General features: G+C 30.7%; 1 protein-coding gene across 9 annotated transcripts in view; it reads left to right on the forward strand.

Moving 5' to 3' along the window:
- The window catches only part of faf (ubiquitin carboxyl-terminal hydrolase-like faf), a 66,726-nt gene that overhangs the window by 15,534 nt on the left and 31,510 nt on the right, over nucleotides 1–19,682 (forward strand). For all 9 annotated transcript variants that reach the window (XM_014433917.3, XM_014433921.3, XM_014433919.2 and 6 more), the window contains 16 exons: nucleotides 472–656; nucleotides 1,729–1,873; nucleotides 2,117–2,374; nucleotides 2,512–2,610; nucleotides 5,251–5,358; nucleotides 6,509–6,669; nucleotides 6,755–6,855; nucleotides 8,920–9,020; nucleotides 10,028–10,242; nucleotides 11,414–11,528; nucleotides 11,629–11,825; nucleotides 13,222–13,332; nucleotides 15,174–15,417; nucleotides 16,601–16,738; nucleotides 17,585–17,830; nucleotides 17,951–18,105. In XM_014433917.3, coding sequence (XP_014289403.1) covers nucleotides 472–656; nucleotides 1,729–1,873; nucleotides 2,117–2,374; nucleotides 2,512–2,610; nucleotides 5,251–5,358; nucleotides 6,509–6,669; nucleotides 6,755–6,855; nucleotides 8,920–9,020; nucleotides 10,028–10,242; nucleotides 11,414–11,528; nucleotides 11,629–11,825; nucleotides 13,222–13,332; nucleotides 15,174–15,417; nucleotides 16,601–16,738; nucleotides 17,585–17,830; nucleotides 17,951–18,105 — 2,579 coding nt within the window. The remainder of the gene's footprint in view (nucleotides 1–471; nucleotides 657–1,728; nucleotides 1,874–2,116; nucleotides 2,375–2,511; nucleotides 2,611–5,250; nucleotides 5,359–6,508; nucleotides 6,670–6,754; nucleotides 6,856–8,919; nucleotides 9,021–10,027; nucleotides 10,243–11,413; nucleotides 11,529–11,628; nucleotides 11,826–13,221; nucleotides 13,333–15,173; nucleotides 15,418–16,600; nucleotides 16,739–17,584; nucleotides 17,831–17,950; nucleotides 18,106–19,682) is intronic.

Genomic DNA, 19,682 nt, shown 5'->3' on the forward strand with positions numbered 1-19,682 from the left:
AAAATCAATGAATTTAAAAAAAAAAAATCCTAAAATTAAATCTAGAATAATACATCTTTTACCTAAGGACCTCGGTTTGTTGTTAAGTATTTAACAATTATACTACAGAGAGCTAAAGAAAAAATCTAACACATAGATATCTGAACAAATAATACTACCAGTTAGTTGTTCATTTCTGTTAATTGTGTTTTTATATCATAACATAATTTAATGAATTTAAATTATTTTAGTATATTCATTTAATATTTCAGATAGGAATTTTGTTTTTTCTTATAAGCTTCATACATAGTACATTGCTAAAGTCCATGAAAATATTATTTAATGTTTTAAACATTAAATCATAGCAACAGTTTTTTTGGGATCACTAAATGTTTGAAATATATATATTTTAATTTCTTGATTGTGTATAATTGGAGTTAGTCTATCTTATCTATAACTTAATTTTGCTATTTATTTCATTTTATTTTCCAGGAAAGAGTGCCACAATTTCTAGATAATCTAACTGATGAGGAACTAAAAAAAGAAGCAAAAAATGAATCAAAAAACGATGCCATTTCTTCTATTATAAAATCTGCTAAGTGTCTAGTATCCAGAGTATCAGGACAGGAAGAAACAATTAAACAACTTGAAATATTCAGGTTAAAGATGATTTTAAGGTAACTATCAAGTTTAAATTATTTCCTTTAAATTGAAATTACCGTATTTGATTTTTCATTGTCTTAAAATGTATCAATATTGATTGGTATATATCAATATCTGTGATTGGTAATTATTTTTCTAAGATAGAATGATATAATTTTATGACCACTAATTAGGTTTTCATTTACTAACCTAGTATGTAGTTATATACTGCATTAATTAATAGAAAAGAGTTCCATAATAACAATTATTATTCTCTACACGGTCATCCTTTGTCCCTGATGGATAAAGAATGGATGGAGAATGATTTAAAAATTTGTATCTTACAGTTTTCCTTAACTTACTTCTACGGATTCTCAAATTATTCTTAAATTACTTATAAAAGCTATTCTATGTGCTGTACCATACAAAAAAACAAGAAAATATGTATAGTTGCCAAGACTTACTACATAACCTGAAACAGGAGAATAGTGAGGTATGATTAAACATTCACGTTTGTGACTTTTATTCCATGCTGATATCTCGTAAGTTCCTAGAAGAAACTATTAGCAGATGTTTTCAGTTGCTGGGATCGATAGGAAACCTACAAAATGAAAACACAAATCTAACTGTCAAAATTGAAGAAACATGAGGTGACTTTAGCAACAGGTTTAAAAATAGATATTTGTCTCTTAATTTTCAAGAGAAATTCAATTAACATTGTGAAAACTACTGAAATAGAATCAATGAGAAACCTCTGGATCCACCCTAGGAAAAACCTCATTCTAAAGATGGAAGTTAAGAAGGTCGTGCCTGGACATGAATAGGGATGACAATTTGACTGTTGAACATTTTTTTTTCTATCGGAATTAGCATAGAAGCTAATTAACTCTATTAAAATACAACAATAGAAACATTTCTCAAGTAGAAAAATTAATATATGGTTTAGAAAATGCTCTGGACATGGAATTATCTCTTTCTGTGAGAATGACCCACATTGATTGATAATGTGGATAATATTAAGTTGTATAAATGTAAATAAAAAACCTTAATTTTTCACATGTATCAAAATTGTTTTGTATGTTTATTTATTACTATTTATTTTTTCAGGCTTTTACAAATATCTTCATTCAATGGAAAGATGAACGCTTTGAATGAAGTTAATAAAGTGATTGCAGGAGTATCTTATTATCCACATAGGCATACACCTAATATGGATCCTGAAGCTGAATGGCTTACTCCAGAAAGAATGGCTGTAAGATTTTTTAAATAGCTACTTCTCAAGGTTTTATTGTTTTATTTTTAATTATCAATCCATGAGTAATTAAATTTTAATGGTTTGAGCTTCTTGGTCTTTGCCAACTGTTTTCAGTTGATGGTATATTTTTTTTAAATTATCCATTTTTCATTGCTCATTACAAGTTTTTTGCAATATCTATAACCTTTTGGATTTTGAAATGAATTTTACACATCTCAAACTATGATTTATTATTTGTAGAAATGGATAAAAGAAAATAGTGTCCTGCAAATTGTATTAAGGGATTCCCTCCATCAACCACAGTACGTGGAAAAGCTGGAAAAAATATTAAGATTTGTAATCAAAGAGCGATGCCTTTCTTTAGAGGATTTGGATAGCCTATGGGCTGCTCAACATGGGAAGCACGAAGCTATTGTTAAAAATGTTCATGACCTCCTCGCCAAGCTGGCATGGGATTTTTCACCTGAACAACTTGATCATCTGTTTGAATGTTTCCAAGTGAGTTGATTTTCCCTCATGCTTATGTGATTTTTGTATTCTTGAATTAATCTGAAGTAATTGTATTAGAAGAATTGTTCAAATATTTTATCATATTTGTAAATCATATCTTACTAAATTGATATTTCTTTTTTTAGTCTAGCTGGACAAGTGCTAATAAGAAACAACGGGAAAAACTTCTTGAATTGATTAGACGGTTAGCAGAAGATGATAAAGATGGGGTTATGGCCCATAAGGTAATTTAAATGTTGCTTTTAATATCTCCTCTTGTTGTAAATGACAATGTTGAAATACTACTACCAAATGTATAGTGATAAAAGTTAGTTTTATTTCTTATAATACAGAACCCTCTGATAGAAGTGAGGTTCAAAGTTTACCTCTTGCAATGGTTGATAATATCTGCAACTTTCTTGCCCAATTTTATTACCAAAAATGGGTCGATTACCTTGGTATTTTTTTGGGTTTATCTACATATTAATATTAAGATAATTTTCTAGTAAAGACCCTAAAAGATATATTTATAATAAATGTTAGTAATTCTTCCGAATCTCTATTTGGTATAGGGTTTGAAATGTTTCATTATTTACCACTTTGTACGATACCACCGAGAAGATCAAAGCCATTACAGTTGAATCTCCCTCGCTCCTTAACTCTATACCTCGATATCCCAAACTTATGTTCAGGAAAACATTACCCCTGTCTAATTCCATACATTAGTTAGAAACCTTGGAATTATTTTTTACCAAAACTTTTCCTGAAAACAACATATCTCGAAAATTTCCTTTTGAACCATAGCAACTCTCCTTAAGTTGACCATAGACCATAGACCTGTGCTTTACCTGATCGATGGCGAAGTATCGGCTCCACAACCAGCTAATACAAGTATCAAGAAGCCGACTGGGAGTTCTACAAAGCACATGTCTATCATGAACTCTATATTGTTCCGGCCCTTAAGCAAGTTAAGTGGACGCCTACCCGGAGTACTTCACAGCGACTATCAAACAGGCCACCGAAGCTGCCGTACCGAAGTACTGGTTTCCAGCCCGGTATCTGCCCAGATCACCATCTGGCTAAACTATAGGCGGAAGTAAGCAAGAAGACAATAAGTTGTAGACAACAGCAATGATCTCAATAGACAAGCACGGAAGCGTTGGATTCAGTGTCCCATAATTTACTATGTAGAACACTACAAAACAATGAATTCCCAGAACAGCTATATTGAGATGATTCCTGCAGCACTGTTCATTAAGGGTTCAAGTCGAGAAAGTGGTATCTGGATAAGTCTTACTCACCTGTGGAGTTTGACATCTGTTCTCTGCTTTCCACATTCCATCACCTTCCACATTTCAATACTTTTCTCTGTAGATATCGCTGAAACTGTTGGAGCCAAGTATTACTAGGCTACTGTGTAGTGGCTTATGCCGACACTATAGCCATCTAGAGTAGTTCAATGAATGCAGATACAGCTCTACGGCAGGTGGAGAAGGCTTGTGCGGAAATAAACAAGAAACTGGAAGGGCTGAATATTATAGTTAATCCCAAGAAGACCGAGTGTATTACTTTCTCCTTCCAGATGAACAAGCATCCTCTCCCTAAAGCCTATAAGGTGGCAAGGTACGAGAATAGATCTGGAGGCAGCATAGTATATCTCGGTGTCACCCTTGATAGACAACTTGCCACTATAATAATAAGATCAAGCAGTTTAGAACCAGGTCTTACAGGCTTAATCATCTGTTAACTTCACTTAATCTTTCTCTCCGCCTCAAATTAATGATTTACAAAAGTGTGCTGAGGCCAGCCCTTCTCTACAGAGCACCTATGCTGACCAACATATCACCTTCAATGGCCAAGAGACTCCAACAGTTTCAGAGCGGTAAAATGAGGCATACTTCACTTTCAAGACCAAAGACGAACTACATACATACGACAACCAAACTACCGACTGTGACAGAATTTATATCGAGGAGAAACATCAAATATTTGACAGCCCTCAGTACTGCATGAACCCATTATTTATGAAACTGACACTGGCAGGATGGCTACAAAGGTGGCAAATGCATACAAACAGACTCAGACTCGACTGAGTATAAGTAACTAAATTATTTGAATCAACATACCTGCTGAGCCCCATCACCAACAGATTTGATACAAAATACAGACTACCCCATCCCAAATAATCAAATTTCCTCAACTCCCTCTGAAATTGCATTACCAGAATGCAGAAAAAGAGGCTACCTCATTCTTTTTTTCAACATGACTTCATCCTCACGCACCCATGGGGCTTAGAAGAAAGAAAAAAGCTTACCTAACTTGGTTTGAATCAAATTAAACTTGTTAATTTTTCTTTACATTTAAGGAAACATATGTTAAAATTAAACTATTCTGATTAAAAATCTAAAATTTTGTTCATAATTGAAGAGTTATGAGAAAGGTAATTGTATTAAATGATTTTATACTCTTATTATGAAGAGTGGAATTACATTTTTTAACTTCTTAGAACTAACTCAATTTTAAGTTTTAGAAAAATATGCCTAGTAATAAGAAGAATGGAGTATTCAAAAATATTCTCCCAAGCTAAATTCTTCTAAAAAATTGCATGTTCTTGATTCGAATTTCTGTCGAGGTTTGGCTGAATTTGAAGCTAGGGAACAAAAAATGCAATTGCATGAAAATTGAATTTTCGCTAGTTATTGATATCTTCACTTATGACTTTATGACTCTAACTCAGAGGTGTGACTTATTGCTTTTGTTAATTTATATAATTTTATAATGGTATATTTATGTAAATTCAATAACTTAATTGCTATTTTAAAGGTCATATATCTTGTTTGGCAGTACAAAACATAATATTCTTTTATAATTTTTGTTTGTTATAGGTGCTTACCTTATTTTGGAATTTGGCTCATTCCGATGATGTCGTCACTGAAATAATGGATCAAGCCTTAAATGCTCATGTGAAAATTCTGGATTATAGCTGTTCTCAGGTAATACTTGTTATTTATTATGTGTCTTTCAGCACTTTATTCTGTATAGAATTTATTTCCTTCCTCTCTACCGAAGGTAGACATTTTTTTTTTTATATTTGAAGATTAAATTTTATTGCAGTGGATCTCTTTATAAAATATATTAAAAAATTGGAGCTGTCAGAACCCCTTTTACTAAGCTAATTATGCTGGGCTACTAGCTATACTTCCTTTACAATCATCTTGTTCTCAAAGATAATTTTATTATAAAAAATGAGATATATTTTGAAAGGTTTTTTAAAATGAATTTTTTTATTTTATTTTATTCTATAGGGCTGTTCTTATTCTTCTGGATTTGAAGTAGGTTCACCCTGGCACTGAACCACCCTCTTGTTGAACTTGCTGCTTCCTACAAGAGTGGGAATCACGTTATGATTTATTTTTATTGGCTTTCTGAATATCAATTTAGAGACCGTTAGGAATTTGATTGACTCGTTTAAAGTATTTACTTTCAAGAAAATTGGGCAGTTATTTCTATTTAGCTTACTTCCAATGGAAAAAGGGAAGAAATTGAGCCTATTTCAATTTTTAGGAGGTATTTTTATTTTTTAAGAATTTCATTAATCAACATTGCTTATTTGTTTTATTCTCCATTTTTTGGAATTTAGCAGATGCATAGTCAGATCATCAATGATCATTGGTATAGTCTGAATTCTTTTTCGACAATTATTTTTAATATAGCTCAGGACCATCGGATTTGAACAATGTATAATTGAAAAACTTTTCTTTTAACCTGATAAGACTCATTCGGGGCTTATGGGCCCTCATAATAAACAAGTGTATCACATTTTCATTGAAAAAATAGGCTACTGGCCAATGTCGAGGAGTGGGAGGGGCACTGAGTAAAAGTCCTGTGACAGCCTCTTGTTGATGACTTTTTGTTTAGATAATGACAAAAAGGTATCAAAGACTTTATTGACCTGATAAGTTTTACAGTTAAATTTTGTACATTTTTTAATAACAATTAATCCAGATAATGTTCTTTAAAAAAGAGTTTACTGCATAACTTCCACTCCAAAGAACTTATCTCTTCTTTCTGTAATTTTTAGTAAAATATTATGCAAAACCAATTATTCTATGTTTTTTTATTAATGTAAATTTTTTTTCTTAGGAAAGAGATGCTCAGAAAACAGAGTGGTTAAACAAGTGTGTAGAAGAACTAAAAAATAGTGAAAACTGGGTTTTACCAGCTTTGAAACAAATTAGAGAAATAGCTTGTTTGTATGAACAACCACCTAATGCAAATCAAAGGAGCCATCATGTCTGTTATAGGTATATTAATGTTATTTATTATTATTTTTTTTAAATTTCATATCCTATAGAAGTTATATGTTAATATGTTACTTTTCTTTTATAGGCAAGAAGTTATCAATAGGCTCCAAAATGAGCATCAACTTGTTATATTAGTTACTAATAATTTAACCAATTATATGGAGAAAGTAAGACAACTAGTTAAAGGTATTTAAAGATGCTTTTAATTTAGTATTGATATTTTATCTAAAATTTAATACTAATTGAAATACTTACCTTCTAATTATAAAATAATTTTTTTAAAATATGAGTGATATGTTAGATAGGGATAATTTGATTGTGATATTTCTGTTGTGGTTTCTTTTAGTTTTATCTGGTTAAACCAGAATATATCATACTCTTGGGCTTGTAGCAATAATTACTTACTACTGGGCATTACGGTCCTACAAGGCCTGCTCAAGGACTTTAACCCAGTCATTTATATCTTTTGTTTGTGTCCTCCATCTCCTAACTCCAAGCAACTTGAGGTCCTCCTTGACATCATCCAACCATCCTGCTCTTGGTGTTCCTCTGTATTCTTTCCACATTTCTGAGCCATCTGAGGCAGGCTCTTTTCCCAAAGAATACCAGGTTTGGTTTCCCTTTCGTTGCACAGAGCTTACATTTCTTCCTTAATTGCCACGTGTCAATTTTTTCTTATTGGCCCAAATATCTTCCTGAGTATTTTTCTTTCCCAGACATTGAGTCTCCTTTAGCTCTCATTTGTCAATACTCAGGATTCACTGCTGTAAGTAACCAGTCTCAGGATGGTTTCGTATATTACGAGCTGTGCTTTTTTGTAAGCGTTTTAAACTTTAAAGTTTTTTGTTGAGCAAAAAAGCTCTTGTTACCTGCAGACAGCCTTGCATTCACTTCTTCTTTCAATTTGTTATCACAATGTACTTAAAAGTGCCTGTACTTCGCAAACTGCATTCGCCAATCTACAAATCATGGTGTTTCAGATGTTGGTTCAGGATGATTTAAAATATTTGGTTTTTCCTTCATTAACATGAAGGCCCACTTCTGCCGCCTCCCTTTCAAACTCTTCAAAAGCTCCTCCAAGCACTGCCGTGCTTCTAGCTATTATGAGTTCGTCATCCACATATGCCAAGTATCCGCATAATTATAAATAGTTCCATTGGGGTTGGTTCTTATTACCCTAATAGCTTTTTCCAATGCTAAATTTGAAAAGGACAGGTGATAGTGGGTCTCCCTGCCTCAGGCCGTTATTTACTGCAAATCTTTTTGATAGCATTCCCTTTGTAATATTGTAGTAATAATAACCATATTAAGTTTTTTATTTATTCTAGGGACATATCATCTTAGAATAATACAAACAATACTAAGAGGACTTTAGAGCCTTATACCATCAAATAAAAGTACAAAATAATTAATACATAGCAAAAAAAAATTATAAGCTTATTTTATTAATAAAATAGAGAAAAAATATGTAGGAGAGTAGCATTTTTAACTGAGTGGATAGGAAATGATGGGATACGCTGGATTTGAAGGTAGGAAGGGAACTGGAGTGACGGATCGAAGCAGGAATGAAATTTCATAGAGAAGAGGATTTGATAAGAAAGGATCTGTCAAAAGATGCAGTTTGTTGGGCTGTTGTATAAAGATCATAAGACCCGGAAATGGGCTTTGCGGAAATGAACAGAGAATTTGATTATGAGATCTGAAATGTTTGATGGCCTATGGAATTGGATAAATTGGTGAAGGAAAGATGCAAGGAAATACTTATGCCGGTAGGAAGCATAAAGCCACTTCAACTCCTCATAAAAACAGGAAATGGAGATGTCTCTGGGGATCCCAAAGATGAATTGTACTAGATAATTTATATATCACTTTAGTTTTGTCTTGAGATCCCCATTAACTCTCCCATACACCTTACAATAACGGTCACAATAGGAGAATATTAAGGAGGTAACTAGGAGTATATGGGTTTCAATTCGAAACAATGATTCTTACGACAGATATAAATCATGTCAAGTAGAGCTACAGTTATGGTAGAAGGAAGTGTATGGCTGTAGCTGCTAAATTTACATCACTATTTTGTACTTAACATTGGCTTTAATATACTCATTGCAAGACGGTACCAATTAGACACATGATGAAATATTCAGTTCATTATATCTTTTTTGTTATTATTGAATTGTGTTCTTAATTTTTTTTCTCACAGTTTCAAAAGTTTTGAAAAAGAAAATTAATTATTTGTGTTCATTTCAGAGAGACCTGACCTTGATCCAAATGATTATTATCCAGACAAGAGATATAGTCATATAGCCCAAGTTCATGAAAGACTGAATTTTTTGCGTTTCCTTTTGAAGGTACTGAAGTATTTTAAATTTTACTAAATGTATTAATACATTTGTTTCATTCTTATTGTCTTAAAGATATCTTCCTTTGTTAACAATATGCACTTGTAGGTCTTTTTTGAGTTGTGTCACTCTAGAAATGCTAATGTGATATATAATTTTAACATATTTAAGTTAGAGCCTAGAAAGTTAAAAAAATATGTATCAATTATTATCCTCAGTTATATTTTTAAATTTATCTTATTTATTGATAAAATTAAAATTAAAAAGAATTGGTTCCTGAGCACGTTTAAGGCACATGTTTGTAGTTCAGGAAATTTCACCATTGGGCTCCAAAAAATATTATTCCTAATTTTTATTGGTCTTTCTTGGTTTCGTGTTTTTTGATTTTTAATCAAATTCAAAATGAACCATATTAACTACATAGGAAATAAAAATTTCTAACCTCACTACTTGAAGAGTTCCCTCTTAAAAGGTTATAACTGACATTTCTTGAAACTTTTCAGGTATATAAAAAAAAAAAAAATAAAAAAACTCTTACCTTTGACCGAATTAATATATTTTAGTTTCAGCCTATAAGACTCTCCATTAAAAGTTTTTGACTGATTCATTGCTAGTATCTGTCAGATAGGTTAGAAAAAAGTTTTTTTAGGATGAAACATTGCAATGTTTAATTTCATAGTTATAGCCTTTTTAGTGATTACCCTGTTATAAATATATTCATTTACAGTCTATGTAATCACTTAAAAAAATCTAAGAGAGCCGACTCTTATTGAAACAATATTTATATGATTGTCTTATACTATCCTACTTTTTTCTTATAAAGTATCTGTATCAAAGTGTTTACATAAGTGAGAGTTTAATAAAAACTTCGAAACAACATGATTCAAAATTAATGAGTGACGGAAATCAGAAAAGATATAATTCTAAATAAAACATTCCAGTTAATAATGATCGTATATCTATAATTATTATATCTTTGTATAGTAAATAATATTTTTTACTTCTATATTTTACAGGATGGTCAGCTTTGGCTTTGTGCTGAACAAGCAAAGCAGATTTGGCAATGCCTTGGCGAAGGTGCCGTTTTCCCGTCTGACAGGGAGGCTTGTTTTAAGTGGTTTTCCAAATTAATGGGCGATGAGCCTGATCTTGATCCTGCCGTTAACAGAGACTTTTTTGAAAATAATGTTCTCCAATTAGATCCCTCTCTCCTCACTGAAAGTGGGATGAAGTAAGTGTTTTTATTTTTATCTTATAAAATAAGACAGCTCTATCTGTCAATTACAATTTTAATATATTAACTAGAGATGACCAGTATTCGATAACTGTTCGTACTCAATGCATTATGCGAATATTTTTAAATGTGCTCACACAGCGTTATACATGGATTAGTCAAGTATAAAAAGTACTTGACAGTTGTATATACATTTATGTGTATATACATTTGATAATTGTTTCACTAACATAACATGTACCATCAACTGCCACCATAACAAGTGTGACAACTGTAATGATGGTAAATGCTGTCACGACTACAACTTTATACAGTTTTACAGTGTCAGTGCCTGTGACAGTTCACTGTCAAGTTGCTTCACTGACATTACATGTACTATCAACTATAGCATCAAACAAAGTGTAACAGTTACTGCAATGACTAAAATTATACAACAGTTTACTATCAAGGTTTACATGTGACTGCATATATTTGTCAATATGCATATATATGGCAGTTGCTTTTGTGGTTATAAACTAATGAATAAAACCTGCTTTGTATGTCTAATGTAGGTAATAAAATATATTCTTATACTCATGTTGAATGAAGAACTCAAATTTCTTTTTCAAAATTAAATTAAAATCTGTACCGCTACAACCCATGAAGTCAGGGATTCAGTACTTTGTAAGAAAGTACTGTTACTAGACCAACGGTTATGCAAGGAGGTGATTTAGTCTGAATCACGCTCGACTGCCAGATTTTTACCCTATTAAGGGGTACCCAATTTATGAGGCTGGGTGGACTCCAAGAGGGCTCCAGAACCCACAGGGTTGACTCATGGCTACAGTGTTACAGAAAACAATTTTCTGCCCAGCCAGATTCGAACCTGGGTCCTTGGAGTTAATAGCATCGTGCCTTGACACAATCCCACCACGTTCCCATCAAATTTCTTTTAAAATAGTAAAATTATGATAATTCTGATTAAATGGAAGAAATAGAAAATACTACTCAACGAAAGCTGAGTACTGTTTGTGCTCATCAATCATCAACTTAAGTACTGACCAAAGTACTGGTACTCAAACAGTAGAAGTATTTGAGTAAAATATCCTGTACACTAAACTTAAAGTACTTTAAGTTACCATGTCTAGTATTGTCAGTTTTATCAAAATACTTTTTTTTTTTCTTTAAGGTGTTTTGAGAGGTTTTTCAAAGCAGTCAATTCCAAAGAGGGTAAGCTGAAAATGAAGAAAAGAACATTTTTAATGGATGATGTTGATTTAATTGGAAACGAATATATTTGGAGGGTAAGAATAAACATATTTTTAGTATTAATACTTCTTCAAAAATTGAGCTATATTTTATTTTATTTGATCATGAATTTTATAATACATTAATATACAACAGGTTGTAACATCAAGTGGAGATGATATGGCAGCACGTGCTATTCAGCTGCTTAAGGAAGTGACTACTAACCTCGGTCCTCGCCTCCAGTCATCCTGTGTTCAGTTTCATCAGTCTTACATTAGTGAGTGTCTAGACCGGCTCAGGGCGCACTATGATACTGTTGTAATTCTAAAAGGAGGAACGCCTAATCCACCAAGGTTGGTATTATGTTGGTTTACAATATTTTAATTACTTTATATTACCTAATTATTTTTTTTGTCATGAAACTTATACTTTGGGTTAAGCAAATTTTGTGATAAGTGAATATCCTTATAGTTATAATTCAGTTTTATGGTTCTCAAAAGTGATTTATTTTGACAAATGAGGTGTCAAAAGAAAGGAAAGTTAAGGGAGAAATGACAAATTCCAATTTTAATTCTTAATTTCTTACTACAATCTTATATAATGTGATTTTAAAATGTTAGTGGTTTCATGCTTATCACAAGTTGTTTAGAGTTTTAGGTCATTTTAGTTTTCTTGGTTTATAATATCCCAATAGCGATGATGAAGTTCTATATTTCACTCTTAATAAGTGAGAGAACTACTAACCAAGGATCACGCTATTCCGCAGAAATCCAATAACTGGCCATAGTACCTTTGACGGTATTTAAAATATGTTTTAATTCCCATAGAGAAAAAGGGAGATTATGATATTTGGCCGCTTCATTATCTGTCCTGTGAGAACCTATTGCTTTCTCAACGATATTATTTTTAGTGGAATTATATATTTCGGAAAAATAGTTGGCAAATGTATTTGATATAATGGATGGGTTGTCTGTCAGTTTTCTGTTAACACATATAGTGTAACAAGAGTGATTTCTTATAAATTTGTGGACTTTATTCCATACATCAGCTGACGATGTAGAGGAGTTTATGGAGTTAATATATTTTTTCCATGACTCCACCTTATTTTGTTTAAACTTCTTTATTTTAGAGGGAATAAGTCTGCAGTTGTTTGGTCTGGAGGTTTTTCTGCAGATCAGTTCAGCAGATTAATAGCCTGTTATTGCTTATAATTTACCGACTAATGTCTCAATTTTTTTTTTTTTAAATCTGTCATTGGATGAATAGATTTATAAATGCAGAACTTTTGTAGATGCTTAAAAGAAATTAAAAAGGCATACCACTTGTTACTACATATTCTTCAATTGATGTTAAATAACTACTATAATGGTTATTACTTTAATTAATGAAGAATAGCTATTAAAATAAAGATAGTTTTGAATTTTTTTTTACATTAATTTCTTATTTGTGTATTGTTTAATTGGCCATGGTCCAAAATAGTTCATAATCCAGGAACTTGTTGGTACCATATTTGTCTGAATATCAAGGTTGTTTTGTAAAAAATCATTTTTATTGTTATCAGAAATATCCCATATTAGGGATTCAACATTTATGTAAGCCAAGGGATTTTTTCTATGGGTTATAGCTTTTATTAACATTTAACATTATCTACTTTTTGTTTATAGTTTCTTTTGTTATTTCATATTAATAAATATATTCATACTTATCCACAGTGTATATATGTATATATATATATTTTTTTTTCTTTAGGATAAACTTGGAATGTGTTAAGATGTGTAGAGTTCTCAAAGTTCTGAAGGAATATATTAGTGAATACGATGGTGAATTCACTGGTGAACGAAAATACCTTCCACTTTACAGGTACAAATTTGTTTTATGCTATATAAAATAATTTTTATAGATTTGAACAATCATTCAATATTTCTAAAATAACTAAGTTGAGGGGTCGAGGACAAGTGTGGAAAAAAATTTTACTTTTGAAGGCTATTAATATTTAAAATTTATTTTTAAAGATAGAGAGTTGAAACTTCATCATTCAGTACATCATATTAATGATGTCTACAGAGTAACATTAAAAATAATTAGTTTGTTCATTTTATAGCAAAAAAAATCTAAAGCTCAAATAAATGACATATAAACACTTGTGTCAAAGAAATGTGGAAAGAGCATATGACTTTCTTCTTGTGATTAAATTGAAGAGCTCTTAGGACCAAGAGAATGAAATATGTTTCCCCTAAATTTCAGGCCAGCAATCGTACATTTATATATTACAGTATTATAGATCCCTCTTCCGGCTCTCAGGGGCGATGGATTTTGACAAATTAGGTATCAAACAAAAGAGTATTTCATGGAGAAGTGATGAATCTCAAATTTTTACTGGAACTTAAATAAAAGTCAATAAAAAAAATGTGAGAGATTTAGGAACTGTGGTAGAGGTAAGTTGGCAGATCAAGGCAGTGCAAATTGTATTTTATAGATTTTGACACTGACATCAATACCCAAATACAGTACAACTAAGATGAGTTTGCCGGTTTGGTTAAGGAGAAAAAAGGGTGTGCATTTGCAAACTCTTGTTAATAAAAGAAGAACAACATTTGTTAATAAAAAACGATTTGTTGTAGACTTTATTCCTGATAGGATGGGTTCATTATCATATGGAGGGAAAAAGAGCATGAGAGGGCAAATTCATTTTAGACATACTATACCTTCCTGTGGAACATAAGTTGGTCTCTGTGTTTTAAAGCCATAAAATGAACTGTTTGAGATAATACATGGACAATCGTAAAACTGAAGTGGTATTTTCCAGTGGCGTAAAGTAATTACTTATTACGTAAACTGTTATATAAAAATAGTCAGTATGTCTGTTCCAGCAACCACTTCTGTCCGAAACTGTATGGAGTATGAATAGTATGAGGTAATAAATACTCCATAATATTCTTAGAAATCAACTCTATTTGATATAAGCAAGATTAATTTGTTGCTCTTCCCTCTTGGGTTGGATTATGGATGTATTTGTGACGTAGGCACTCTTGACTCCTTCCCTTGGTGGTGCATATTAAGAACAGTCAGTACATGATTTTTAGTGGAACTATATTGATGTAAAGGACATTTATGTTAATTATCATTTTATTAGGAACAGCAGTGACACATTTGCAAGTTATGCTCATTTATCTGGTTAAAATGAGATATTTTTGCTATTTATAAAAAAAATCTAAAACACCATAATTGACAAAATGTATGTATTAATTAAAAATATAGATTGTAATGTTTGAGTTTCCTATACAAAATGTGTCCCATATTTTGTTAAACATTATTTTACAAACTTTAAATAAGCGTCCTGAACATGAATTAAAACTTACATATTAGTTTCTCCAAAAGTGCAATATATATTATGAATTGTACTGCAGCTTGCAACATTATACTAATATTCTACTCACAGTTATTTTTTAATTTGTTGTTACTATAGTTTTCTGTTTGCCCTTTCTTAGTTAGCATGTTCAAGACGTTTGTTTATCTTCAAAAATGTTTTACACCCTTAATTAAATTTTTCCAATCTCTTAATTCATAGCTATTCACATTTTATTATTTATGTAATTTTATTTAGTAGTTTTTATTAAATAAGGCAGTATTATGTATATTGAAACTTAAAGAATAATTATTTAATTCTCATTTTATATCTAGTTGTATTTGATTATGTTTAGGGCATACAGAGGAAAGCAAGTAACATTATTAGTAAGATTTTCTCAACCTGGTAGAATATTGGATGACATAGAAATTCCGACTCATGGTAACGAAACAATAGGCATTGCTAGGAGGTTTATATTAAGGCGAATCAAAGCAGGTTCTGCTCAACATGTGAAACTTGACTTATATTTCAACGGAGATCTTTTGGATCCATCAGATGACAGAAAGCTTTTGGCCGATCTTCACTTTGCTGATAAAATTGTAACTTTATTATAATAATTATTTATTTTTATATTCATAGGACTGCTGTGATTATATAATTTCTTTATTAACGACCCTATAGTGATTAAATATTAGTATATATAGAACCTTAATCAAATTGTATAGCCTCATGAAGTTAGGGTTTTTTGTTGAAACATTAATTAAAATCATTTATTCAGATTCAACACAACTTAGATGGCATTGATTTAAACTACAAATTCTGGGCTCTTGTAACTTCTTAAATTCTGTTTAAAGAATAAACTATCTAAAAAATCTCCATTTTAACAGTTTATATTGTTTTAATCTGGTCTGAAATCTTAATATTTTGAGATAATACCTTAAAAATCTTATGGGAAGCTTATAGTTTAGAGAAAATTACTTCTTTGCAAAAATCTCTTGTTAACCCCGTAATAAAAGCAATTAGAATCTTATCAAACTTAACAACCCTGATTTTTCATCCTTCAGATGAAGTGAAATTATGTTTATTTATTAATAGTATAACATAATATTAAGGTTATTTATATATTACACTGAGGACTAGTAAATAACTTAATGTTTCTGTTACACTGTGTTTTTTCTCTTGTAAGCAGTGCTTAAGAAATAATTCATCGAAATTTTAAATAATTATAGCTCTACTTATACTCACAAATTTTTAAAATTTTACTTAATTATAATGGTTAATAATTAAGTACTCTTATTTTCTAAAGGTGGATACCTCATATATAAGCATGCTTGAGTAGTAATACTTACCTTGGAGGCTTCTAAATAGAACTTTATCTTTGTCTTCTCTTTACCACATTTTTAGGAAGCCTCCATTGTGTTTCCTCTAAAATATGCATAAGTATGCATGTGTAGTCACCTAAGTGAAAGCTCATGGTCTCAATGCTTTATTCAGATGTATATTTCAAAGACCTCTTTCCTGTTAGACATATTATATATTCTATTTTAAATATATTTATTGTGTCTAATCTGCTCTTTACTCTTATAGCCAAAGAATATGAAGGATTTATTACCTATGATTCACCAAACAGTATTATCTTCAACCAGATGGCTATTCCAAATATATTAATTAATTAAATAATTATCAAATTTGGTTTATTTAATTTGTAAAAAAATGTATTTTCTCATCTATCTTTAAATTAAATAGTTAGGAAAATATCTCAACGTTTCACTCTGTTTTTAGCTTTTGACAGGAAAGCTAAGTCAGGCTAATGCTAATATGGGAAGCTCGCCTGATAGCTCATCGGATAGCAGTACTGGATCTCCTCAGCATCCTTATGAGAATCCAAATTTAGAAGCTGAAAATTGTCTACCTGGTGTGGTAAGTATATTATATAACTATTATTTTAATTAATTATCATGAAATAAGTTTGTCAGTCCTACAACAGCCCTTGATGAAGGGCTTATGAAGCTTGTGAAAATGTGGAGGTGTTGTAAGATTGGAAGACATCATAAAGAAAATACTTCATTCCTAATTTTATGAATTTTATTTATAATTATATAATGTTCTTGTTAAAATATATATTTACATTATTTTAGATTTCATTAGATTCAGTTTATTGAGTAATGTTGCGATAGATGAATAACTAATATTTTCTTTCTTTATCATTTCTTTTTTAATTTTATCTCCTCTCTATTTTAGATTTCATAAGATTCAGTTTAATGAGTTATGTTGTGATAGATAAATAACTAATATGTTCTTCCTTTATCCTTTCTTTTATTTCTTTTTTAATTTTCTCTCTTTTAGTTATTATGGACTTCACATACTTAAATGTATTTTCCTTGAAATCATTTCTGTTTTTACGTAAAATAAAATATTTTTGTATATAAAATTTGTTTAAGGTGAGTATATTTTTTTTTTAATTTAAAGGAAAAATTATTTCAACCAACAAACATACAAAATGCTCAATGTTTCTGCTAATATTAGATATTTTTCTCCCAGTCCATACTGAGAGATTCAAACTTACAAGGTAGAGTTGGTTATAAAATGATTCAAGATGGCTCTGCATTTTAGCCAAAGGATAGATAGAGCATCTTGTTTGATGATTTAAATTTTTATATAATATTTTTGTTTTTTTAATGGTTAAGTTCGAAATAATAATAAAAAATTACAAATAAGATAATAAACTGAAATACTTAAAAATATTATTTCCTTCTCAATTTGCAGCTAATGTCCCAAAAATATCAGACAACAGCCAGCCTCCTGAAAGTGTGTGATTTGGCTTCATCCCTCGGCAATACAGCTCTTGCGCAAGTTTCATATTCTGTTTTAAGCTTATGCCCACCTGATAATCATACTTTAACTACTCTTCAGAATTTATTTCATGAAGAACCATCAACATCTTCAAATTGTGTTGATGTTGAATCAGCATTTTATAATCAATCATCTCCTCAAGTTCTGTATCATTTAGAGGCAAGTTTTTTTTTCTTTCATAATTAGTTGTTGTAGAAGGAATTAATTCCAACATTTTAGTAACCGAAGAAATCCAACATAACAATTCCATTGAGATATACATAATTTTTTACTTTTCAGGTTCTATATGCCATTCTAATGCCTGCTATTGATCCTGTTTCTGAAAAAGCTTTTGAGATGCAATTCAACTTCTTTAAAAGTAAATGTTGTAATATCCTATTGGAAATAATCACCAAAGATAATTTCATGTCTACTTCTGACATTGTTGGAAAAAGGTAAGATTATGGAAAGTTATAAATTTTTCTGATAGCAGTAAACTTATGCTTTCTGTGTTTAATTATAAGGAACAGGATTACAGTATCCAAGGATTTACAGGACACCCTGTGTTACATGCGTATTGTTATACATTTACTCATTCTTACAACACTGTTGGAACATATCATAATTAATAATCACTTAAGATAAACTTGTAGTAATAAGTAAAGAACTCTTTTGAGAAGAAGTTGCTCTAGCCATGAATGAATTTGGGTTCTATTTCAGCTTTAGAGGATTTTTATTTCATTATGGCACCATAGTTTTGCTTCAACGTTCACGCTCCAGCTAGATTTGTAGGATAGACTTACTTCCCTTCCCCTGTTAGAATATATAGAGCTTAAACTCATTCATTCTTTTATAAAATTTAAAAAAATATTAATTTATATGTATATAATTTTATTTATACATATGATTGAAAGAAACATTAATTGCGCTATGGGACAAATAATCTAGAACTAAAAAAAAAAACATTATATTTTTATTTTTTTATTTTCAATATTGGGAACTATTGTTGATTGATGATATCAATTTGAATATGCTATTAATATAATGGTTTATAACTCACTCCGACCCTTTCAACTTAAGGCCTCAAGGAGTTTTTCTCTTGCTGGTACAATTTTCTTGAAATTTTACATTTCTTTTTAAGAATTTAATATTCTTATGTACTTCTTGTCGTGTAGGGAGGCGAGTTATCCAACAGGTTACTAACGTTTTCTAGCTACAGTTAGAAGGTAGAAACTTATTCTGATGCCCTTGAGTGAATTGTTGTTGATTTAATTAATAGCCAAAGTAAAGTGAGATTAAATTGTTCCTAGCAATTTATAAACTCATGAAACTACTGACTAAGCTTCTACCCTGTTAGTGCTATTTCAGCTATAAATCATTAAATGGTCATGTTACCTAAGTTTATTTTCTCACTCTATGCTGCTTCCATTAGTTGCTTGCTGTTAGTTTTATTGTTTTGTACAGTTCACATAACAATAAATTCACTTATATTCAATTAAATATCTGGTTTTCCTTTGTCTATTTATGTTGTTAAATTTAATTAATTTCATTAATTCAAAAATTTATTTTATCTTTAGTTATGTATATTGGTGAACGGAGTTTTAAGGTCTAGAATTTTCTGCTGAAAACAGTTTTTCAGTGAAATAGGCTTTTTAGGCTCATCTGGTAAACCCGTCATAACCAGTTTTATAATTTTGTACTGGTTTTATAATTCTAGGTCTTTATATTTTTATTATGAGTATGGAAGTCACCATCATCTATTTTGTAATGACAGTCAGATTTCTTATGTGAAAAGATGAGCCACCATTTTGATCAGTATTGGTCAATAGGCAAAGTTTAGAGCACTTTGTTTTAGATTCATAATGATTTATTTTCCTTAGTAACTTATAAAATGCATATAGTTTTATCAAAGACTTGGCTATTCACAGGTAATGATTCGTAAAAATTGGAGGTTATTTTTTGGGTGATTCTTAACCACAAGATTCTTCTCACAGCTCCTACCACTTATTATATTATGCCAATAATGTTCGTT

This window comes from Halyomorpha halys, unplaced genomic scaffold, assembly GCF_000696795.3.
Source record: "Halyomorpha halys isolate HHAL.00 unplaced genomic scaffold, Hhal_1.1 Scaffold1282.1, whole genome shotgun sequence".
NCBI lineage: Eukaryota > Metazoa > Arthropoda > Insecta > Hemiptera > Pentatomidae > Halyomorpha > Halyomorpha halys.